Consider the following 25,988-nt stretch of genomic DNA (forward strand, 5'->3'; position numbering starts at 1 on the left):
TGTTGCTTTGTCTACCACGTATGCAGTATGTGGCGTTACTGAGGGCAAGCAAGGAGATGATTTGGTTCTGAGGATTGATGGAAGAGCTTGGGATGAAGCAAGAGAGGAGTGTGTTACACGCTGACAATGATCAGTGCTATACATCTTGCTAAGAATTCCGCTTTTCATTCTAGGACCAAGCACATTGATCTCCGGTATCATTTTATCCGATCTTTGTTGGAGGATGAGGTTTTGGCATTTAAGAAGATCCAAGGGAGTGAGAATCGCGGCGAGATATGTTGACAAGACCGGACTATCGAGAAGTTGAAGTTGTGTTCAACCCGGTGGTCTTCTTGCTTGAAGACCATGTTGGATGAGCCGAGTGTTTCATTAGTAAATTGGATTTGGATGGAGTTGTTACAATTGAGATGTGATGTGCTTGTAGAATCTCGATAGGTTCCAAGTGGGAGATTGTTGGGTTTGTGGAACCGTTGAGCTTTGCTCCGGTGATGGTAGCGAGGAACTAAAACAGTTGTGAAACATAGATGGCTGGATTAAGCCGGTTTTTTCACTCTTGGACGCCGGCCGATCGGCCCCACCTTTTGTGTAGTTTTTCTCTTTGCATCGGTCACCGATCCGACCAACTTTAAGAAGTTTGGGCCGGCCCAAGAGAACCAACCAAGATCCATGCACATTTCTTCCTTCCTGTTTCGAAGTCGGCTTGATGTGACCAACCTTGAGAAGTTTGGATGGCCCAGGTGAACCAACCGAAATTCGTCTTGATGAAATATTATGAAATTTTGATAGTTTGTCGAAATTTCAATAACCAAATCCATTTTCTCATGAAATTTTCTCCCCACCTATATAAAGAAATTTATGGTTAGGGTTGAGATAACTTTGAGAGATTCATTTCATGGGAATTGTGGGAGTTCTATTGAGCTAGGGTTTGAGTGAGGCCTCTTGTTCTTGATTCTAGTTACCTATTGTAAACTCTCCAATCTTTACTATAAAGGAAACTCGGCTTTTGTGTGGATATAGGTAACATTTACCGAACTACCTTAAATCTTTGTGTCTCTTTGCATCATTTACTTCTATATTTATTGTTTGCTATGATTGTGATGATAAATTCGTGGTTTTGCTTGTTGAGTTTGTTGTGATAACTACCAAAGTCTTGGGTGAGTGATTTCCTTGGTGTGAGTTCCAATTTGAAATCATTTGGGATAGAAAGTATCTAGATTGAGGTGTGACTTTTTAGTGAAATCTCCCGACACTACTTTACTTGTATATCCCAACAATAAGTTAACTGTTTGGGGTGACTACGAGTCGTGATTATTTGAACTGTTTCTTTAGTTTCAAGTTTCAACAACATCATATATAGTTTCAATCTAATTTTTGACCTTATATGAAAAACAGCCTAATTCTTTTCATCTTCTTCTTCATTTACAGATGCAAATCTTTGTCAAGACTCTTACAGGAAAAGTAATTTCTCTCGAGGTGGAGAGCTGGGACACAATTGAAAATGTAAAAGCAAAGGTTCAGGACAAGGAAGGTGTCCCACCTAATCAGCAACGGTTGGTCTTTTCTGGTATGCAACTAGAAGATGGCAGGACCCTCGCAGATTACAACATTCAGAAGGAGTCCACCCTACAGATCGACCATGTAAAAGCCATTATCCCGTACAAGGAAGAAATCTCGGCTGACCACAACCAACTTGAAATTGGCCGGACCGAAGCAGATAATAACGTCAAACTGGATTCCAGCCTTCACCTAACTGGCAACGCCAATATTACCTTAGAAGTAGAGAGCTCGGATACTATCAACAGGATAAAAACTCTGATTCAGGATAAAGAAGGTATTCCTCCAGAGAAGCAAAATTTGATATTTGCTGGTAAGCAGCTTGTGGATGGTAGGACTCTTGCCGATTACGATATTCACAATGAGTCAACTCTGCACTTGGATCTCCGTCAGCAAGCTGATATGCAGATATTCGTCGAGATTGTCACAAAGAAGACCATTACTTTGGACGTGGAAAGCTCAGATACCATTGATCGTGTAAAAGCAAAGATCAAGGACAGTGAGGGAATCCTACCAGATCAACAAAGGTTGATGTATGCAGGTAAACCACTAGAAGATGGAAGGACTCTCGCTGATTACAATATTCAGAAGGACTCAACCCTGTTTCTTCGTGGTGGTATGCAGATCTTTGTCAAATCTTTAACTGAAAGAAGGATAATACCCGCGGTCGAATGTTCTGATAAAAGTTCAGATACCATTGGCACGGTAAAAGCAAATCGGCCAAGGCTCCCCTTTGCAGGTCAACAGCTCAAACTCTCTCATTACAATCAAAGTGGTGGTGGGACTGTAGTCTGTAATCCATCTCAATATGTTCAAAGTGATGATATTTGCTCAACTTTCTCAATATGTTCGAAGAGTGAAAATGAGATAGATGACACTGCTCAACTTTCTGCAAATCGGCGAGGGCTGACCTTTGCTGGTTACGATATTCAGAAGGAATCAACCATGGAGATCCTTGTAAAGACGTTAAAGGGTAAAATATTAAGATTTGACATCAAAAGTTCCGATACAATTGACAGTTTGAAGGCTAAAATCCAGGAGAAGGAAGGGATCCCAACAAATCACCAAAGGTTCGTCTTTGAAGGAAAACAACTGGAAGATGGTCGAACTTTTGCTAATTACAATGTTGGAAATGAGAGTACACTGCTCCTCGTAACCAGACTAAGAGGTGGTGGGAATGCACTCTTTATTCCATCTCAATATGTTCAAAGTGATGATAGTACAGCGAGTGAAAATGAGATAGATGACACTGCTCAACTTTCTGCAAGCGCTGAGGCGGTTCAGAATCAAATTGGAGAACCCTGGAAAACAGGATTATTTGATTGCCAGCTAAACCCGGCAAACGGTAAAATTTTCAGCATCATTCTTAAAAGATATATCCTACAGTTGAGTTGATACTTACTAGATATGTATTTCCTAACACAATGCCAGCTGACAGATTCTTAATAGTCCAATAAGAATTGAAACATCAGATTCTTGATGCATTTTCTTTTCACTTTGTATGCAGCTATTATGACAGCATTTCTGCCTTGCATGACGTTTGGGCAAATTGCAGAGGTCTTAGATGGTGGAAAAATGAGTAAGAGCAAAAGTCAATTTTTAGTATTCTTTTTAATCATTGGCTAAAATTGCAAAATGATCTAGTCATAAAAATTAGATCTGAAAATACAAACGTACAGTCGAAGTAACTTCTCCTGGGAATCACTGAATGTAATGTCAAAAGTGATGGTTACTCAGGTTTATGGACCTGTGCTGAGCTGGTGTTTATTATGGGATTGAGTCTTCAATATATTACTGAATCTTAAGTGATAACTAAATCTAGGGTAAATGAATTTGTAATTTTTACGTAAATAAATCTTTAGAAATGAATGTGTGCGGCTTGTCCTTCAGGAAGTTTCATCTACCTTCTAATGATGCCACTTCAATCTTTCTTTATTGTAAGTTTGTAACAATTCCTTGTAATACATATTTTTTGGAATAGAACCTGTGTGATCTTCAATATAATCATTTCAATTTTCAAATATATCAGTGTATGCCATTTTTACTATTTGCTCGTTTGTTCTCCCTGTGATCTCCAATCATTTCACGTATATCAGTATATGCCATTTTTACACATAACAATACGTTCAAGAGCCCCAAGGATATTGATATAGCAATACTCAATCAGGACCTTTTTCGTGGTTCCGCCCCTGATTATATTGGACCTTTTTTCAACAAAGAAAATCGATCAATGATTTGCGAAGAAGAGTGTCAAATTTATGGTTTTCTCTAGTACAAGGGGAAAATGGTGGGGTGAGAAATCGGTAGGATAGAGGAAGAGAAGACGAGCCAGAAGGAGGAAAAAAGTGTGGGAGAGTCAATAATTTTACATAGTATTTTGTTTTCAGCCCCCAAAAGCAGTCGATTAAAAGGTTAATTCCAGGAGACACCGAAAATCAATTTCAATAACATTAAAAAATGGAAATTATGATTGTTGAGGTATTGCTATGTAATATCCATTATCGTAGACTCGTAGTGTTGCTATGTCGCTATCTATATCTTGGGTCTGATTATTGAGGTATTGCTATGTGGATTTTGGTTCATGGAAACTTAAAAAACAAAATATGTCAAAAGTAGAATAGAGTGTTTAACTAATTAAAAAGATCGTCCCATCTCACACTCCCACCCATAGTACAAAATATTAGGATATGGGTATTTATCGATATTCAATTTCTGGATATGTATCGTGGATATATCCACCTCTTTGGGGATATTTGATATTGTTTCATATGCAAATATAGTAGATATATCTAAAATATCGACAAATATCGTAGATATTGGGGATATTTTTTGATATATCATGATATATTATTTATATTTATTTGAAATATAATGATAAATATTAAATAAATTTGTTATTTATACAAAATATCGCAAAATATCACAAAATATCTCAAAATATCACAAATATCACCGATATTTGTAGTCGTATATATCTCTGAACATATCGTGATATTTATATATCTTTCTCTCTGAACATATCGTGATATTTATATATCTTTCTCTCTGAACATATCGTGATATTTATATATCTTTCTCTGAAATCTGGATAAATATCTTCAAATATCACGATATATCGAGATATTTTGTACTATGCTCCCACCATCTCAAAAGACTACCAGGAAGGACCTATAGTCATATATAAATATTAAAATGCCCAAAAGACTACCAGGGGATCCCAGCAATCAGCAAATCAACAGAGGCTAATCTTTGGAGATACGCAATTGGAAGATGGTCAAATTTTTGCTCATTACAATGTTGGAAATGGGAGTATAGTGCGCAAGGGTACACTGTATATGGACTCTGAATATGTTTCAAGTGATGAGTTTATAGAGAGTGTTAATGAGATAGACGAGACTGGTCGCAATCCACCAAAAGCTCAGACGATTCATAATTATAATGAAGAGCCTAGAACTGAGATAGTTCATAATCAAATTGGAGAACCCTGGAAAACAGGACTATTTGATTGTAACCAAAACCAGACAAATGGTAATTACTTTTACGTGAAATAGTTTTTTCTTTAGTTGTTTCAGTATGATCCTAAATAGATGAGAAGCTTAAAAGGAGTATACATTTCCTAACACAATGTCAGTTGAAAGATTCTTCATACTCCAATAACAATTGAAACATCATATACTTGATGCATTTTGTTTTCACTTTTTATGCAGCTATATTATGACAGCATTTCTGCCTTGCATAACGTTTGGGCAAATTGCAGAGGTCTTAGATGGTGGGAAAATGAGTAAGAGCGAAAGTCAGTTATAAATTTTCTTTTTAATCATCGATGAAAATTGCAAAACGATCTAGTCATAAAAATTAGATCTAAAATACAAACAGTCGAAGTAACTTCTCCTGGGAATCAATGAGTGTGATGTCAAAATTATTGATGGTTACTCTGGTTTATGGACTTGTGCTGAGCTGGTGTTTATTATGGGGTTGAGTCTTCAATTGATTAATGACTCTTAAGTGATAACTAAATCTAGGGTAAATGAATTTATAATTTTTTGGTAAATAAATCGTTAGAAATGGATGTGTGCAGCTCGTCCTTCAGGAGTTTGATCCATAGTACAAAATATCCCGATATATCGTGATATTTGGGGATATCTATCTAAATTTCAGAGAAAGATATATAAATATCACGATATGTTTAGAGATATATACGATTGTAAATATCGGTGATATTTCGACAATATTTGCAATATTTGGCGATATTTGGAGATATTTTGTATATATAACAATTTTATTTAATATTTACCGTTATATTTCAAATAAATATAAATAATGTATCATGATATATCAAGAAATATCTACAATATCCACGATATTTGTTGATATTTTGGATATATTCACGATATTTGCATGTGAAACAATGTCAAATATCCCCAAAGAGGGGAATATATCCACAATACATCTCCAGAAATTGAATATCGATAAATACTCATATCCTGATATTTTGTACTATAGTTTCATCTACCTTCTAATGGCATCTATGCTCTCAAATGGTTATGGGTTCAAAGTATAGAGAAAAACTGAGGAAAAAATATAATCTGATTGTTGTGAATAGTACAATGCGAAAACAACGTTATCCACAACAAAAAGATCAATCATACACAAAGATCGATCTTTCTCACTAGACAAGACTTCAACACCCTCCAAGTAATATCCCAACACTTCTCAATATCAAATAACAAGCATATAAAGTAAAACAATTAATATAAAGAAAGAATAAACCACAAGACGAGATATATCGTGGTTCGACAATTTGCCTACGTCCACACTGCGAGTTCCAAGCTTTACTAGATGTCCAGAGTAACAGATTACAAGCTCTCTCAATTCACTCACGAAGAATGAACACTCAACTCACAAAGAATTGCTCTATTATAATATCTCTCTTTCTTGGTTTTGGTTAAGTTAAGTTTTTACAGAAAAAACTTATATTTATACTGTTTCCAAAAAAAACTTCTGAAAACAGTTGAACTTTCTCCACCTCGGTGAGGTTTATAGAGCACGGGCGCACCATTAACACCAGAGAGAGAAAAACGTCTTTTTCTCTACATTCTCCACCTCGGTGAGGTTTTAACACATAAAACCGAGCCAAACACATCCAGCAAGACACACATCCATCCGGAACTTGCAGTCAACCTCCCCGAAGGGCCATGCCCACAAAGGGATCTTTCAAGCATGTAGGATTTGGAGCAAGTCCAAACAGTGTTGGAACTTAACTCCGGTGACAACCTTTGTCAGCATATCAGCAAAATTGTCATGGGTGTCCACTTTCTCAAGTGCTACATCACCATCCTCAACGACATCTCGTATCACTACTAAAAATATGATTTTTTGCCGCGGTCAGTTGTGGTGGCAAAAAGCCCAAAATTCGTGGCAACATGTGTTTTGCCACGAAAAAACTTTTAGCCTCGCTCAAGGCCAAAAAGGGTGTGGAAAGAAGTTTGTTGCCATGATTTTTGCCACCGCTGCAAGAGAATGAACATTTAGCCGCGACCATGTCGTGGCAGGACATTGTTTTTTATTTAAATTAGTTTAATTGTCAAAATAAATTAATTTCTTTTTGTCACAGGCACGGCCGCTGCAAAAAGTATTTATTGCCACAAGTCGTGGCAATAAATGTTTCTCCTGCCATTATTTTTGGTTCTTTTTGCAAAGAAATGGCGTGGCAAGATATTACTTTTGGTTTTTTTGCAAAGAAATGGCGGTAAGAAGACAATACTTTTGGATTTTTTTTACAACAAATGGCCGCGGCAAAAAGTGTTATATATATAATAATAATAATAATAATTTGTGTACTAAAACCACATAGAGCTATGAATGAGAATCTAAACTGAAATTTCATTTCACATGGAAGTTACATAAACCAATTCCAATCATTACCAAAAATAAAAGAAACAACAATTTATTTTTGGAGTATTTCGGTACCACACAAACAAAAGTATCAAAATATCTACACAAAAAATTCTTGTGATGGAAGTTCAAAATCCAAAGATAGATGCATGCATAGTAGTACCATATTCAATCCATCAAATCGCCAAAATCGCAAAAAATGAAGTTCGAATCGATCATGCATGTACAAGAAGCCATCGATGTGCATTTATTTTCTGCGTAAACAAACAGCAATTAACACAAGTTTAGAATTTGCAAGAACTCATGTCATCTGAGTATCATGAAAAGATTTTAAAAGTTCATAACACTCCTTCTATATACCCATGAAACCTATTTTCAATTTTTCTTTAAACAAGAAATCATTCTTTCATTATTATTTCTATTTGTTAAAGCAAATATATTTTTATTACAATAAAAGGGAAACTGTAGGATGAGATATCATGCATACAACAAGACAGAAAAAAAAAAGTTACAAAGAAAGAAAGAAAAAATAAAATAAAAAAAAGGAGCAAGCTCCCAAACCGTGTGTCCCTCTCCTAACTCATCACCCAAGTACCCAATAATAAATCAATGGACCATTGTACAAGTGCCCAATAAAGAATCCCTTCTGAACAAGAAGCCCCCCAAACCGTGTGTCCCTTTCCCAACTCATCACCCAATAAGCTACAAGCTCTTTAATGGATATAACTAAATCCTCCAATGAGTAAAGTACAAGATGCCCCTGCAAAGATTTTAAATATGTAAGACTTTGCAATTAACAAAGGAAATCCATCATTTGTAATTGTAAATGCTTCTTGAGCACAAACCTGGGCAGGTATTATAGCTTCAAACAGAAGTAGAACATCCCTTGTAGCATAGTAAAACTCCCTGGACACTCTGGCTGATGACAGGCAAATATCCTGAAATGATCCACCAACATCATAAAGACCATTTGCAAGGAGGGACACCGTGTAGAGTGTCCATCATAATTCATAACTAGATAATGAATATATTTTTAGGGGTTGCATAATATAATCATCATTTTACTAAAATATGGAAACTGTTTTTTAATGATGACATATGATACTAAAGGGCTACAGAACATTAAAAAACAGATGGTGATCTAACAGACTGACATGGATAAAAAACATCCCCAAGAAAAGCAAGCTTTAATCACCTAAATGAGAAATCTTTATCAGCTGGGCTTTGAGTGCACAACAAAGAATAAACCCCTTCCAGTACACTTTTATCATCTGCACTCTATAGAACCTTCATCCAAATTTTTGGACATTACCACCAAAATGCATGGAACATTTTATTTTCATTTCATTTTCCGTCTCTCCATTTATTAGTTTTGGGTAGGCAGCTCATCCTCGTATAGTAATTTTCCTAGTCACAAAATTAATTTGAATCTGTAAATCTTATATTTACTATAGATAGTAATAATCTATCTTCCACAGGGTTAAACATTTCCATACACAGACTAATATTCTCCAAAGAGGTTCAAAGGCATAAAGAGCTGATACAATGATTGCGTCTCGCAAATCAGGGCACACTTTTTGCTTTTTGATAAGTGTGTTAGTACCAACATAAAATCTTCTTAATAAATGAAAGATTACCGAAAGCACTTGACGACTAGTTCCATCACCGCCCCCTCTGCTTTAGAAATAATGCATCTCGTGCATGAAAAGAAGTTCGGGGAGGTCGCTTCGGGAAAATCTTCTGTAACTCCATGAGCATTTGAGCTATTGTTTTTCCTTGTATACTCCTAAGACAAGAGCCATTACTTAAGTGAGTATAATTTTCCAATTGATTCGTTAAAAAAGGCCTATCTATCCGATGTACTCCTTTGGAGGAATTGAAGAATCACATTGTAGAATTAGATTCCTAGCCTTTGCCATTAGTTCTTTCTTCTTCCTCGAAGCAAAATAAACTTCAATATTTTGAGTATAGTCACTCAACCGTCTATCCTTGTCATCAGTTCCGGAAATAAACTCCATTTCCTATGATGCAGTCTCAAATTCAGATGTAACTTCTATTATCTTACAAAACTCGAAGTTTTGAAGCATCATCTGGAATGGCCTGAAAAAAAAGCATTGGTGGAGACATCATCCTCAACTCTCAAGTAACCAAACCTTTAGAGAAGCTACGTCATAAGAAATTGAGATAAGAATCTGATTGGAACATCGGAAAATTATGTCTGTGCTTTGCTAAAAATTATGACAGTAGTTCAGGAACACTAGAAGAAAACAATTTCTTTTACAAATAACCCATTAAAGTAAAACAGGAATAGGCATTAAAATATTCACAGCAACACGGATTTGGTTAAGGATAGGATACAAACCTTAGAAAGGAAGTTAGAAATAATTAACTCAGATCTGTGGCCATGACAATCGTCCAAAACACCTCATCCATCGGCCGTTTCTTAGGCATACAAAGTTGTAAATGAACTTAATAACTTGAATGATCCGTGAGTAAATACAAGGGATTTCAACCTGCAAATGTATAGTAGCATACAACACTGATAAACTACATAGGAGAACTATACACTTCAGAATGAATAATAAGAAAAAGAAAAGCTAACAATTACAATTTAGATGTTAGCAACTTATATTTAACACCCTTTTTCTTCTTTTTTATATGAGCACACTGAGATCTAACCAAACACAATCCAAAACAGTATAAACCTTTAAGGATCAAACGTTATACTTTTTATGATATTTGTATGCAGACAAAAACCCAATACAGAGAAGAGATATGGCCCACTACTATAAACAAATCATGATCTCGTGATTCCCAAAAACTGTCTAAAAGGTGAATTTTGTGCACATATTGTTTTCATTTATGCACTCTAACACAAACTTAATTAGGAGTAGTGCTCATGACCAAAGATTTGAAAATATACAAAGGAACCATGTCCACGAGGTGAGTGCAGCCTTAATAAGGCTTAATATAATTTTTCATCAGTTTGTTCCCTTATTTCCCCCTCTTTTCTTTTCCTATCTTTAGAGTGGAGAAATGAGTGCGAGCCAGCCACTAATTATTAGTAAATAAAATCTTAGTATGGCAAGCTAATTGGAACCCCTGTCTCCGAGATAAGATCATTCTAAGTAAGCACCATTTTCTTCCGTGAACTTGAACTATATCATTGAGTTAAGACTATCACATTAGTTAAGACTCGAGAGTAGTATATTTTACCTTGGAGTCGAATGACAACACCGAATAAAGAACTGCTTCATCCATTCCCTCAATATCATCTTCTACAAAATCAAAGTGATATCCATTACTAATTGTGAAGGAAAAAGAAAATGAAATAAGGGTTACCCGGTTCTTAATTACTTTAATCTACAAATCTTTAAACTTTTCGGTGAAAGAGGAAAAAGATTTACTTTTTTGGATGGAGATTTCAAATAAAAGGTGGAAAATGGGTTTAAATAGATATGGTCGATTAGAAAGAGAAAGGGTGGAAAATGGGTTTTACTTTAGCCGCCCATGTTCTCTTTGATACTGGTGAGAGAGAGATAAAAACTTGGGCGGCGAGAATGAAAACACAATCTATTTTATTTTTTCAATTTTTTTGTTCGATAACGAAATAAAGTCGCGGGTCCTTTTTATTCGTTTTAGATTCATTTATTCATATATTATAACCAATTAAAAATATACATTTTGCCCCGCCCAATTTCCTTCCGAGGCGAGAAGTGAACTTATAGCTGTGGGAAACCTACAGCCGTTGCGATAAACTGAGATTTCGCTGCAGATGCTGACAAGCCGTGGCCAAAAACCATATTTTGCCTCAACCAAAGATGGCTGCCGCAAAAGGGTCTTTTAGCCTCAACAATTGGTGGCTGTGACAAAAGACTCGCCGCAAGAAGCCCTTTTTTTGGTAGTGTATAAAGTGATAACGGACATTAATATGCTTGGTTCGAGCATGATGAACCTAGTTATTCGCCAAATGAATAGCACTATGACTATCACAATACAAAGCAACACTGTTCTGCTCAATACCCATATCATCCAGAAGAGCTCAAAGCCATAGTGCCTCTTTCACTGCTTTTGCCACTGCCATATACTACTCCTCCGGTAGATAGATAAAGCAAGCGTAGCTGTAGCATAGACCTCCAACTAACCAAATTGCACCATGCATCATAAACACATAACCGATGGTCGATCGTGGTCTATCTAGATCACTGCATAATCTGAATCCACATACCCACTGACATAACAAGTGCATCCACCATAAACTAATCCCATATCCAAGGTACCCTTCAAGTACCTCAATACCCATTTCACTGCTTCCCAATGCTACTTCCGAGGTTTGCCATATACCTACTTACAACATTAATCGCCAGGAAATATCTCAAGGTGTGCACACCATAAGATACATCAAATTGCCCAATCGTGCACTTGCATAAGGAACATTAAGTCATATGCTTTTGTTCCTCCTCATGCAAACTAGGAGAGAACTTAGGCGAAAAGCCTAAAATGCCCGACCAAGGTGTGAAACCGACTTTGCATTCTCCATACCAAAACAAGAAATTACTTTCTGAAGGTATTTCTTCTGAGATACAACTATCCGTCGCTTCTTCCTATCTTTGTTAATCTCCATGCCTAATATCTTCTTAGCTCCACCTAAGTCTTTCATCTCAAACTCAAAGCTAAGTTGAGATTTCAACTTGTCTATCTCCACCATGCTTTTAGAAGCAATAAGTATGTCATCCACATAAAGTAGAAGATAGATGAAGTCATTACCACGAAGCTTACGAAAGTAAACACAACAGTCATACTTACTTCGGGTGTACTCATGTTGTATTATGAATGTGTCAAGGCGCTTGTACCATTGCCTTAGCAATTGCTTTAAACCATATAGTGACCTATTCAACTTGCACACATGATCTTCTTTCTCAGTAACAACAAACCCTTCAGGTTGTCTCATATAGATCTCTTTCTCCATGTCCCCATGCAAGAAAGCAGTTTTCACATCAAGTTGCTCTAACTCCAAGTTGAAGTAAGCAACTAAACTCAATAACACACGAATGGAAGTATGTTTGACCACCGGGGAAAATATCTCATTTTAGTCGACTCCTTCCTTCTGTGAGAAACCCTTTTCTACCACTCTTACCTTATACCTAGTACTGTCGGACTCAGAAATGACCTCTTTCTTTCTGAACTCCCATTTACTGCTGATAGTTCTTTTGCCCTTTGGCAATAAAACTAGGCCCCATGTGTGATTTTTATCAAGAGACTCCATCTCTTCTTGCATAGCAACTAATCAATCTCTGTAATGAGCATCTCTAACAGCTTCCTTGAAACTATCTGGTTCATCATCTTCGATATTCAGTGCATATGTCACTAAATCCACCTGACTATAGTGTTTCACCGGCTTCTCGTGCCCATACTTGTGTACTTCTTTAACTTGTCTCTTTGGCCTAGGGTCAGCCACTACAAGTTGCGGATGCTATTGCTCTTCTTCATGTTGCTGTGTGGTTCCATAATTTGGTACCTCATCATGAACCAACCAAATCATCTCTTTGCACAGATCGGACAACTCAAGCTCGAGAACTGAACTTATAAACTCACCATTCTGCCCAAATCTTTCTAGCTTACTGAAAGATAACACAGAAGTCTCATCAAAGATAATATCTCTGTTGACCAGGAACTTGTGGTCTTCTAGACACCATAATTTGTATCCTTTTACCCCATTTGTGAAGCCTAAGAATATGGCTTTCTTAACTCTAGGATCTAGCTTGCTCTCTCTCACATGGTAGTAAGCAGCCAATCCAAATACTCGCAAAATACTATAATCACCTGGGTTACCTGACCACACCTCATAAGGTGTCTTGCAATCTATAGCTAGAACTGGTGACCTATTATACAGGTAACACGTCATGGACACTGCATTTGCCCAATACTCTTTGCCTATACTAGCATTAGACAACAAACATCTCGCTCTTTCAAGCAAGGTTCTATTCATCCTCTCTGCCATTCCATTCCATTCTGCCCCCTCGTCATCAAAGGTGTCGATTAATCGGTTCCTCATTAAAGACAAAACTTTTGGAAAGGCCCATAGGTATACTCTGTACCATTGTCAGACCTTAGTGTCTTGACCTTCCTATCTGTGCGATTCTCAACCCTTGCCTTCCACTTCTTAAATGTCTCAAACACTTCATCTTTCGTTTTCATCATATACACCCACACATAGCGAGTATGATCATCAATGAATGAGACATAATAATGGTTACCTCCCTTTGAAGCCACTCTAGAGGGTCCCCAAACATCCGTATTGACATAGTCAAGGATACATGTTGTCGTGTGCTTGCTTGACTTGAACTTGACTCTGCACTGTTTCTCATAGACGCAATGCTCACATAACCCCATACTTGGCTTCTTCAAGTCCTTCAAGAACCTTCGCTTGCACAACTCAGATAAACCTTTTTCACTCATATGCCTTAGTTGCATATGCCACATCTTAATGCACTCAGAATCATCACTACATGTAACCACTGCTACATCGCCTATCACCATACTACCTATTAAAGTATACAAGGTTCCATGTCTTTGACCCTTTATAACAACTAAAGAGCCACTGACAATCTTTAGGACTCCACCTTCCCCCACAAACTTGTGGCCTTTGGAATCCAAGGTACCAAGAGAAATAAGGTTTTTCTTTAGCTCAGGAATATGTCTCATATTGGTTAAAGTCCTCACTACACCATCATGCATCTTGATCCGTATAGTTCCAATTCCTACCGTTTTACAAGCAATGTCATTACCCATCAAAATGAAACCACCATCAATGCTCTCATAAGAAGTAAACTACTTTCTATTCTGGCACATATGGTAGGAACATCCGGAATCAAGAATCCACTTTTCGGCCATATAGTCTTGTGTGGACACACAGAGACTCAACTCGTCCCCTTCAGAGCCTGAAGCATAACTTGCCTCAATTTTAGCTTTACCTTTCTTCTTACCATCTCTCTTGTTCTCTTTCTTCGGGTGAAGACAATTACTTGCGTAATGTCCATTTTCATCGCAATTATAGCACTTCACATGTGTCAAAGGCTTCTTTGACTTGGACCTAGACTTCTCATTACTTGTAGAAGCCTTTTCATCCGACCTTCCTCTTGCTATTCTCTACACGTGTCTTCTTCATCAACTCATAAGAAAAAAATTCACTCTGAACTTTGTCAAGATCAACATCTTCTCTGTTCATAAATGTAGTCATTAGATGCTCATAGCTTTCTGGCAAAGAGAATATTAAACATGCCGCTTGATCCTCATCATCTATCTTCATGCCAACATTCAAATAATCTGCTAGGCGTCGACAGAACTCACTAACGTGCTATTGCATCATTGAACCATCCACCATCATGTACCAATAAAGACACTTTTTAAGGTACATCTTATTCGTCATGCTCTTGGTCATATACATAGATTCTAGCTTTAGCCAAATACCGGCAGCAGTATTTTCTCCCATCACACTATACATGACCTCATTAGCAAGATACAACCGGATTGATGAACAAGCTTGTAGATCGAACTCTTCCCAATCATCATAACTCATATTCGCAGCTTTTGAATTAATCCCCTTTAAAGTCTTGTGCAAACCTTGTTGGATGAGGATGTTCCTTACTTGGACTCTCCAAATCCCAAAGTTATTCTTCCCATTAAACTTCTCTACTTCAAACTTAGCATTTGACATCTTGAGAGCCATTTTTCAAGTCACACACAATAACCTAAAAAACAATTTCACTTCGGAATTTAATCGAACACCTTGTCTACACAAATTTCGAGCACTATGGTTATCTACCAAAACTCAAAATCCTAGGTCGTATACCTCGCTGATGGCGCGGCTTCTGGCAATCCAGGCTCTGCGGGCATTGGTGTCTCTTATAGAGGAAGAATGGGGGATTTCAAGATGACAATGTGGAAAAGTATTGGAGTGGCAACAAGCTTCTGGGCAGAATGTATAGCTATCCTTGAAGGTGTAGAAATGGCTATATCTAGAGGTTGGTTAAGGCTTTGGGTAGAGACGGACTTCGGCCGTCAAAAGCGTTCTTGGTGGCGGTGTGCCATGGCAACTTGAAGCAAGATGGACAAGTTGCCTTCCACGCCACCACACAAAGACTCAAGATAACCACTATCTTCGAGAGAAGGAAATATCATCGCCGACGCCTCTAGCAAAGGTTGGTACAACCCTCGGTCGATAATGACGAACCGTTTTTTTGAAGGCAAACCGGACTAGATTCACAAATGGGAAGGCCCTTTCCAAACATTCTACGATTCCAAAGTTGAAATGTATTTTACTCCGTAATATATGGAAGTAATAGCTTGATAGATTGAGATTGACCTTAGAGAGTGCAGCATGTTGCCTCCCTAAACACCTTTTGTACTTTATTTTTTAATACAATTAAACTTACCTAGCAAAAAAAAAAAAAAAAAATAGTACAATACGGAAACAACGTTATCTACAACAAATAGATCAATCATACACAAAGATCGATCCTTCTTACTAGACAAGACTTCAACACCCTCTAAGTAATATCCCAACACTTCTCAATATCAAATAACAAATATATAAAGTAAAACAATTAATGTAAAGGAAGAACAAACCACAAGACGAGATATATCATGGTTCGGCAATTTGCCTACGTCCACACTGCGAGTTCCAAGCTTTACTAGATGTCCAGAATAACATATTACAAGCTCTCTCAATTCACTCACAAAGAATGAACACTCAACTCACAAATAATTGCTCTCTTATAATATCTCTCTTTCTTGGTTTTGGTTAGGTTAAGTTTTTACAGAAAAACTTATATTTATCTTGTTTCAAAAAAATCCAAAACAGTCGAACCTTCTTTGAAATCTGATTGGAAGGGGCCTCCTCTACAAAGGTAAAAGTCGGCCTTGAAAAAAGTAATCTTGGAAGTCACCAAAGGCATGAAGCGGCCATAGCCTTTGTCCAGCATACATATATAGCCGGGGCGTATAACCTGAGAGAGAAAAACATCTTTTTCTCTATAGGTGGAGGCTCCATATGGGGGATTGGTTTTCTCATTTTTTTTGCCCTTGCTGTTCCCTTTGTCAAGAGTTTGGACTTCAGAGAGCTCAAATGCAGAGGACATGATCCTAATTTAGGTATTTTGTATTTATTTATTTTTTCTTTTTTTATTAGTCTTTTCTTTGTAACCACTGTCACCAAATTCGGCGTTTTTTTTTTGAAAAAAACGCATTTAAAATCCGAGATATTGGCAATGTGTCTTGTTCCAGTTTAAAACCCGGGTTTTTCAAAAAAACGCGTTTTAAACTTAAAAAGTATTTGAAACCCGAGATTTTGAAAATCTCCTGTTGTTTGTTTGTTTTTTTTTTTTTTTTTTTCTAAAAGAAAATGCTAGAAGAAAAAAGGGTTTTAGAGTTTACCTTATTGAAGAGTAGTTGTAAGATTGACTTATTGAGACAGTTCTATTTTGCTTTGGACTATTAATAATTGAAAATTTTAAAATTATTAACTTATTTGTATTACTTGATTATGCCATTATAGTTGGTAATTAGTAGTATCTTATTTAGAGTCGTGTTTTGGTACTGAATCTAAAACATCTAGTATTTGGATGAGTAATGATAATTTGATACTTTCATATATTTGAATTTTCTTTCATTTGTATTATTATTATTTTTATTTTATATGTCTATTTTTTTTTCTACTCTTATAAAAAATCAAACTTCTTATCTATTATATTCTTTATCATCGGTTTTTACCGTTTCTTTTACGTATTATATGTTTTGAATTCATTTTACCGTTATAAACCTATATTTTATGCCCACATTTTTTTACGTTTTTTTCTCGAGACGTTCTGTTTAAAATACGAACTAAGTTCTTTTTTTCAAATAGATCATTTTAAACCCCTACCATACTCGACGATGCTTGTAACACATTAATTTTAAAATTGAACTAAGACGTGTGATCTATTGAAGACGAACATTAAAAATTGACTGTGCATGTGCAATAATTTAGGATGTAATCAACGTGCATGTGCAATAATTAAAAACTGACTGTGCATGTGCAATAATTTAGTATGGAATCAACGTGCAATAATTAAAAACTGACTGTGATTGTGCATGTGCAATAATTAAAAACTAGTCTGCCAGGCTATGCAACAGAGATATCCAGATCAAGTCCAGCTTCTCCTAAGAATCAAACCATGTCCATTAAATTTTGGTTTTGTTGCGACTTCAATCTTTCATTGTTGTAAATTTGTAACCTTACCTTGTAATACGTGCATATTTGAAATGGAAATAATCTATCCAGGCCGGCCCTAGTGTCGGTGAGGCCTTAAGCAAAATTTAGAATTTGAGGCTTTTTTCCAAACCAAATTTTAAGTTAGTTATTCATTTTTTGTTTGCAATTCTACACTACATAACAAATTTTCTTTGCCTGATAGAATTGAAATTTATACTTATTTTGATTAATTTGTTTCTCATATGTCTGATTAGACTTATAATTTATAGAAATATAGTATAGAGATGGAAAATTGAAAATTTAACCATTTGAAATTTGAGATATTTTCGGAAATTCTTTTTAACATAAGAGAAGGAGAGTTATTACCTTTTTATTAGGAGACTTGTATTATGTTTTGTAGTATCCAAAAATCTGTTAGTAAGATTTATTGCCTATTTATTAGTAGGAATTTTATGTTGGGCATAGTATGATTTTTGTGGAAATTTGAGGCTTTTTTTCACTGCAGGCCGTTAGGCAATCGCCTAACCCTTCTTATGGAGGAGCCGGCACTGAATCTACGTGTGATCTTCAATCATTTTAAGTATATCCTGCTAGGAGTCATTTAAGTATATGGCATTTTTACTACTTGTTTGTTTGTTCTGCTAGGAGAATTTCGTTTGATAGAATCCTTCTTTGGCAAAGAATGTAACAGAAATATCCTGATCTCAGTACATCCTCCTCGGAGTCAAACCATGTGTACGTATATGTTACACGCAAACAAATGGTTCTTCTTATCCACAGCAGTTTACCCAGGTGTACTGCTCAATTTTTAAAAATCACGAGTTAACTATGAGCAGAGCATCTTAAGAGTTAAGAGAGTCCTAAAGCAGAACAAAAGTGTTTTTATTAGTGTCATGTTCTGTTTCTCATTGTTCATAAAGGAATTTCTTACCTAACAAACCAAGAAGTGTATATGATTTTTTAGTTTTTGTTACTTTCTTCATTTGTTCAGCTATGATTTGTTGCCCTTCTTTGGGAATATCTTCATCATACATGTTCAACAGACGCAAGGATATTGATAGCTATACTAACTCAATCAAGAAATCTTGAAACTTGTTGCTTTTCCTCTAAAATATTCCAAGCAACATCGATAATGAAGATCACAAATTCACATTCTCCAAAAGTAAAACAAAACAATCTGCAAGGAAGAGTGCAACATAAATACTACTCAAAATGCTGAGATTGATACTACGTCGTGGTGGTGGACTGGTGGTGGGACTTCGCTCTACCTAGGTTGCATCTCAATATCTCCAGCTTACAGGTGATCAGACTTCAGAGTATAGTGAGTTCTAATAAATTTGAGGACACTGCTCCAAGGCCCAAAATTTCGATATCGGTTAATATATCGGTGTACCTAAAAACCGAGATATATCGGATATATCATATATTTCGGTTTTTTTGGTGACTAGTCCAAGTTTCTAAAATATCGGATATCTCACCGATATACCTCGGATATCTCGGATATATAGGATATTTCGGAAATTTCAATATTAAATTATTAACAATTGGTCAAAAAGTCAACCGATATATATCGATTATCTCAAAAATATCGATTATATCGGCGATATAAACTTTCATATCGGAAATTCCGATATATCTCGAAAAAAAAGAGTTTAATATTCGGTGGATATATATCAAAAATATCAATATCGGTGTACCAATTTACCGAGATATATCGGTGAGATATCAGATATCTCGGCGATATTTTGGGCCATGCACTGCTCATCGAAGTTCTCAAAGCACTGAGATGGTTTAGAATCAAACTGGAGAACCCTGGAAAACAGCCAAACCTGATTGTTTAATTGTCAGCACAACCAAACAAATCGTAATTACTCCATTTTAACATGAACTAGTTTCTTCTTCAAATTTTTCAACATGATCATCAGTTCTTGCTTTAATTGAGATTTTTCTATTTTATTAACAGTTGACATGATATGGTCCATGAAATTTCCAGCATAAGAGCTGATTGCTGAAGTGGACATTATATTAGAGCTCGTTCCAAAATAACTAGCATTGGGATATCTACCTCTATATTGTCATAAATTTCAAATGTGGTGGGCGGTAAATTTTACATCTGTTCTTAAGCCTTTTCTTTTGGTGAAGACAGAAATGTGAATATGATGCGTCTGTTTTATATATAATGGGCGGATACTTGCTTTTCCAATTAGTTTCCAAATTCCCAATTTCCAATTTTAGACCAAAGTGTTTAAATTCCCAATTTCTAATTTTAGACCAAAGTGTTTAATCAAAAGGGTACCAGAAAGTTGGACAGCCACTTTCTTTTTGCTCTTGGTTGAAAGGGTCAATTGGTAATTTAAAGTATTCCCAGGAGTATAAAACTCAACATTTTCAGAAAACAGAGACACCATTTCGCAATTTCCCAATTAAAAAAAAAAGTAAACCGGTCGTTCGTCTTCTCCGTTCCTAATATTCCCAATTAAAACCCGTTAAGTTCTAAAGTTCAAATCAAACACTTTGCAACCAACGAACATAAATTTAAACCATGTTTTCCATTTTCAGAATCAAAGGTAATATTTTCTTTCATTTTCGTTTTCTAATATTTTTTAATCCTGTAATATAAGTCTGCAATTTTCCAACAGTTATGTCTTCTTGCCTTTGATATGGTTGGAACAATTGCTCCGGGGATTGTTTTCGTTCTTTTCGTTTAAAATTCAAAGGTGCGTTCTTCTATCCCCTTTTGATTTTATGGTGATCTCAAGTTTTAGTTCCATGATATAATTGCGTCAAATTGGTTGACTTAGAGGAGATGTCTGGTAGTACGTGAGATGCTTATTAGAATAAACACTAAACACTTTCTGCCGTCACAATTTTATTGTCAAACTTGACTCAAGTTATTCAAGTATCTTCAATTTTTATTATTATTATTTTTTAAGTGGAAATTTTATTCATAATGATAACGAATTTTACAAATAATTGAAACAATGTCTGCATAACAAGTTGCTTTGAAAGATTTTTCTGAATAACAAATCCTATCTTTCTAAAAACAAACTCGTTAGAACAAGAGTGTTCATAAAGGAATTTCTTACCTAACAAACCAAAAAGTGTATATGATTTTTTAGTTTTTGTTACTTTCTTCATTTGTTCAGCTATGATTTGTTGCCCTTCTTTGGGAATATCTTCATCATACATGTTCAACAGACGCAAGGATATTGATAGCTATACTAACTCAATCAAGAAATCTTGAAACTTGTTGCTTTTTCCTCTAAAATATCCCAAGCAACATCGATAATGAAGATCGATCACAAATTCACAATCTCCAAAAGTAAAACAAAACAATCTGCAAGGAAGAGTGCAACATAAATACTACTCAAAATGCTGAGATTGATACTACGTGGTGGTGGGACTTCGCTCTACCTAGGTTGCATTTCAATATCTCCAGCTTCCAGGTGATCAGACTTCAGAGTATAGTGAGTTCTAATAAATTTGAGGACACTGCTCATCGAAGTTCTCAAAGCGCTGAGATGGTTTAGAATCAAACTGGAGAACCCTGGAAAACAGCCAAACCTGATTGTTTAATTGTCAGCACAACCAAACAAATCGTAATTACTCCATTTTAACATGAACTAGTTTCTTCTTCAAAATTTTCAACATGATCATCAGTTCTTGCTTTAATTGAGATTTTTCTATTTTATTAACAGTTGACATGATATGGTCCATGAAATTTCCAGCATAAGGGCTGATTGCTGAAGTGGACATTATATTAGAGCTCGTTCCAAAATAACTAGCACTGGGATATCTACCTCTATATTGTCATAAATTTCAAATGTGGTGGGCGGTAAATTTTACATCTGTTCTTAAGCCTTTTCTTTTGGTGAAGACAGAATTGTGAATATGATGCGTCTGTTTTATATATAATGGGCGGATACTTGCTTTTCCAATTAGTTTCCAAATTCCCAATTTTAGACCAAAGTTTTTAATCGAAAGGTACCAGAAAGTTGGACAACCACTTTCTTTTTGCTCTTCGTTGAAAGGGTCAATTGGTAATTTAAAGTATTTCAAGGACTATAAAACTCAACATTTTCAGAAAACAGAGACACCGTTTCGCGATTTCCCAATTAAAAAAAAAAAGTAAACCGGTCGTTCGTCTTCTCCGTTCCTAATATTCCCAATTAAAACCCGTTAAATTCTAAAGTTCAAATCAAACACTTTGCAACCAACGAACATAAATTTAAACCATGTTTTCCATTTTCAGAATCAAAGGTAATATTTTCTTTCATTTTCGTTTTCTAATATTTTTTAATCCTGTAATATAAGTCTGCAATTTTCCAACAGTTATGTCTTCTTGCCTTTGATATGGTTGGAACAATTGCTTCGGGGATTGTTTTCGTTCTTTTCGTTTAAAATTCAAAGGTGCGTTCTTCTATCCCCTTTTGATTTTATGGTGATCTCAAGTTTTAGTTCCATGATATAATTGTGTCCAATTGGTTGACTTAGAGGAGATGTCTGGTAGTGAGATGCTTATTAGAATAAACACTTTCTGCCGTCACAATTTTATTGTCAAACGTGACTCAAGTTATTCAAGTATCTTCAATTATTATTATTATTAATTTTTTTTTAAGTGGAAATTTTATTCATAATGATAACGAATTTTACAAATAATTAGGACAAGCGTGCAACAAGCTGCGCCGCAAGTCCTTTCTGAATAGCAAATCTTATCTTTCTAAAAACAAACTCGTTAGAACCAGCTGTCATAACGTTACTGTTCATAACTTTCTGAAGTCGCTTGACGAGCTCAACAGACTGTTGTTCCAAGAAACTGAAAGTGTCGAAACTAAACGGAATAAAACAATGCTGGTTAGCCCTGCAAGCTTCCTTATGCTTCTCCATCTTCCATGTCGCTGCTCTCTTAGCTGCTTCTCCCACCTCAAAGCCACCATTCCCCAACCCTACCAATGGAGAGACTCCAGTTACATCAACATATGCATGTTTTCCCTCAGACCAACTGTAGATCAAGACATCCGCAGGCCGAAGTGTCGATCTGCCCTCATTAGGATAAGTGAGAAAGTTAACAGGAGCTTCTTTCTTCACTTGTACTCCAGCCCTCCAAAATGCATCACACAAAATGTCTCTAACATGATCATATCGGTATTTAAAACCCGGAAAATGTATACAATGTGCTGCATGGTCCCCATAAGCATCTAATATAATATATATAGATCAAGACATCTGCATGCCGAGGTGTCGATCTGTCCTTATTCAGATCAGTGAGAAAGTTAACAGGAGCTTCTTTCTTCACTTGTACCCCAGCCCTCCAAAATGCATCACATAAAATATCTCTAACATGATCATGTCGGTATTTAAACCCAGGAAAATATCTACAATGTGCTGCATGGTCCCCAAAAGCATCTAATCTACTATTCTTGTATACAGGGCAAATACCACCATCAGGGTACAGAGGAATCATAAGATGGTACCGAAGAATGGCATGATATTCCACCTGTGACATATGCTGTCTAAGTCCCTCCATCGGAATAGCAAGCAAAAAATCTTTTGCATGTTCTGACTGCAAGCATCCAATGACTGCTTTCTGACGAGCAGATAACTTAAACTCCCTCTCAAGACTAGCAATAATCTTACCATAGAAAGCTTCCGCCAAAACGGGGACGATAGCATTCACAGCCAGAGAATCAAGGTCAAAATCGGGAAGACAGATGCGTAATGCACTGGTAGCATCATCAAGGATCTCACCTATAGGCACTGGACCACAACTCCTAAGAATGTGGTTCTGAAGCTCTAAAGTTTGAAAACGGGAGGCCACAAAAGCAAAAGCAGAGACATCAAAGGCACAATATATAGATACCTAACCCACCAAGGCGAAATGGAAGCGTCGCTAAATGCCACTGCAAATCTCCGAAGCCATGACCATCAGAAACTATAATACCCAGCAGAACCATGCGAAGATGCTGATCAAAATTCTCGATCAGCTACCTGATAAGAGCCCAAAACTGTAGTTTTAACCCTTTAATATCATTACATTTAAACCAATTATGTGTATAATAAATATGAGTTAGTACTGTTTATGTGCGTTTATGTATTCCAGGCATTGGAGTCAAATATGTGAAGAAACATATCACTTTTGTGAGATAAAGGAGCGAAGGTTGGTTGCTAAGAAGTTCTATGATTAAAGGCCAAGATTCAAGGAGAAAAAGTCTTTTTAAAGCCTGGTCAAAGCTGAAAAGTCAAAGTCAATGCGGGTAGAAATAGAGCAGAAAAGTCAATAGAACTTCCGTAGGCCGTATCTTTGGACTCAGACCTCGGAATTGGGCCTATTATATGTCAAAACGACTGGCTCGGAAAGAGCTTTCTAACGCTCCAAGCCTTGACCCAATTAGAGGAGGAAAAGTAGACAAAAAGGCTATTGCAGTAATTTCCAGCAGAGAAACCCTTTTTGGACTTATGTAATTAGGTTTTGGGCTTGATTTAAGGGCCCAAAACATGGCTCCAAAGCCCATGAACGAAAATGTAGACCTAGCCTCTCTTATATAAAAAGGACTAAGACATATAATTAAATATACTTAGACTTAGATAGATATAATTAATTATAGTTAGATAGTTAGGATTTAGACTTAGTTATTAGTTTAAACCTTAGTTAATTATTGTTCTTCAATATTCATTAGATTAATAAAAGTTCATTATTGTTCTTCATTATGTCTCCTTCTTATAGTTTATGATAGACTAATGACATCTAGCTAAACCTCCATTAGAGGGATTTGATGAAGCTTAATGAAGACTTGATATGTTAGTTAGAATTATTGCTTGTTAAGAGTTTCACTCTAGAAGGATAGTTGATTCGCCATGAAAATGGATTGGACTTACTCACATGCTAATTATTAGTTGGCAGAGATTGCCATGAGTAATTAGGGATCAACACTTAATCTTATTTGATTAGGACTGTAATAATCTACACTAGCATATTAGGAATACATCAAGTGGATTCAAATCTCCCTAATCCCTTCTCCATATTCACATTTCAATATTCTATCATCATAGTATAAGTTAAACATCTTATATAAGTTCAATTGCCATATTAGTGTAATTCAATTCATTACTCTCATTCTGTTTTGTTAGTAGCGATTAAACTAGCGGAAACTTATGTTTAAAGGACTAGGAATGGAACGAATTCTCTACTCCATTTATTGCATGATTCAGGAGAGTAGATAACTTTGATAGTCTAGAGTAAAATTACTATTCTTTACTTCTGTTTAAGTTTAATTAGTTAAGTAGGAGTAAACGATAGTTTTTACGTTTATCAAATGGCACCCCTGCCATCTTAGTTCTGTTTAAATTTGTTTCCTTTAGAATTTTCGTCCCTACCAAAATCCCATTAAAACCCACCCACCCTTGTTTGGTTCTGACTGTGTTTGTTTGGCTCAGAAAATATTTTTTTCGAAATCTACACCTTATACCATATAGTAAAGTTATCTTGATAGCCTTGTGGCTAAAAAACACCGGACATTGGCTCGAGGCAGAGCGCAGCGCCACTTTACTTAGTTCCAAGCGCCCCAATTTTTCTAAATTTGCCCGATTTTCACAGGTTAGTTTCTAACTCATTTAATTTAAGTTATTTAGTGTTTCTAACTTTGTGAATACACTGTAATCGCGTATACAAGCCGCTATTCAAATGCGTAGCAAGGAGGCATTCAGGTACTCCTTCTTCCGCTCTTCACCTCTCCTATTAGAGGATTTTTTTCTAGCATATCAGGGTTGTTTGACTGTTTGTTCGTAGTTTGCTTTATATTGGCCTTAGCCTTGTGATAAGCACCTAAAACTGTAATATTAAACCCCGAGAGACATAATATTTTGGTCGATTATGTGTTTAATAATCATGTAATAATTGTATTTTCGTACTTTTGCAAGTTTCCGCAGTTAACACCAATATAATGATAAAACATGCATCGAAGTACAGGAATACTGGAATATTTGAAGTTTCCCACTCAACCCCAGTGAAGCCTAACAAAGCCCGGACTAGAGCCAAGTTTCCAAAAGAACAAAACCAAAGGTCATAACGGGTCCACATATAAAGAAGCAACAAACTTCCGAAGATCACATCCGATAAATCTAGATGCCGACGCGTTGGCTAGTGAAGTTGCCATAGCGACCGGCTTAATTTAACTCTACGAAAGAAAAGTTGTAAAACACCAAAATCAAACACTAGACACACTAAGTGGACCCACTCTGCGGGCCCAAAGGCATGACGAGTTAGCATAGGCAGGTGGCAAGTGATGGG

General features: G+C 36.2%; 1 protein-coding gene across 1 annotated transcript in view; it reads left to right on the forward strand.

Moving 5' to 3' along the window:
• The first annotated feature begins 1,410 nt into the window (after window positions 1-1,410).
• The window catches only part of LOC147507775 (uncharacterized), an 89,489-nt gene continuing 64,911 nt past the window's right edge, over window positions 1,411-25,988 (forward strand). Inside the window, exons 1-3 of the mRNA XM_086600454.1 lie at window positions 1,411-1,655; window positions 1,740-2,329; window positions 2,459-2,764. Coding sequence (XP_086456580.1) covers window positions 1,426-1,655; window positions 1,740-2,329; window positions 2,459-2,764 — 1,126 coding nt within the window. The 5' untranslated portion in view covers window positions 1,411-1,425. The remainder of the gene's footprint in view (window positions 1,656-1,739; window positions 2,330-2,458; window positions 2,765-25,988) is intronic.

This window comes from Coptis chinensis, chromosome 3, assembly GCF_015680905.1.
Source record: "Coptis chinensis isolate HL-2020 chromosome 3, ASM1568090v1, whole genome shotgun sequence".
NCBI classification, from domain to species: Eukaryota; Viridiplantae; Streptophyta; class Magnoliopsida; order Ranunculales; family Ranunculaceae; genus Coptis; species Coptis chinensis.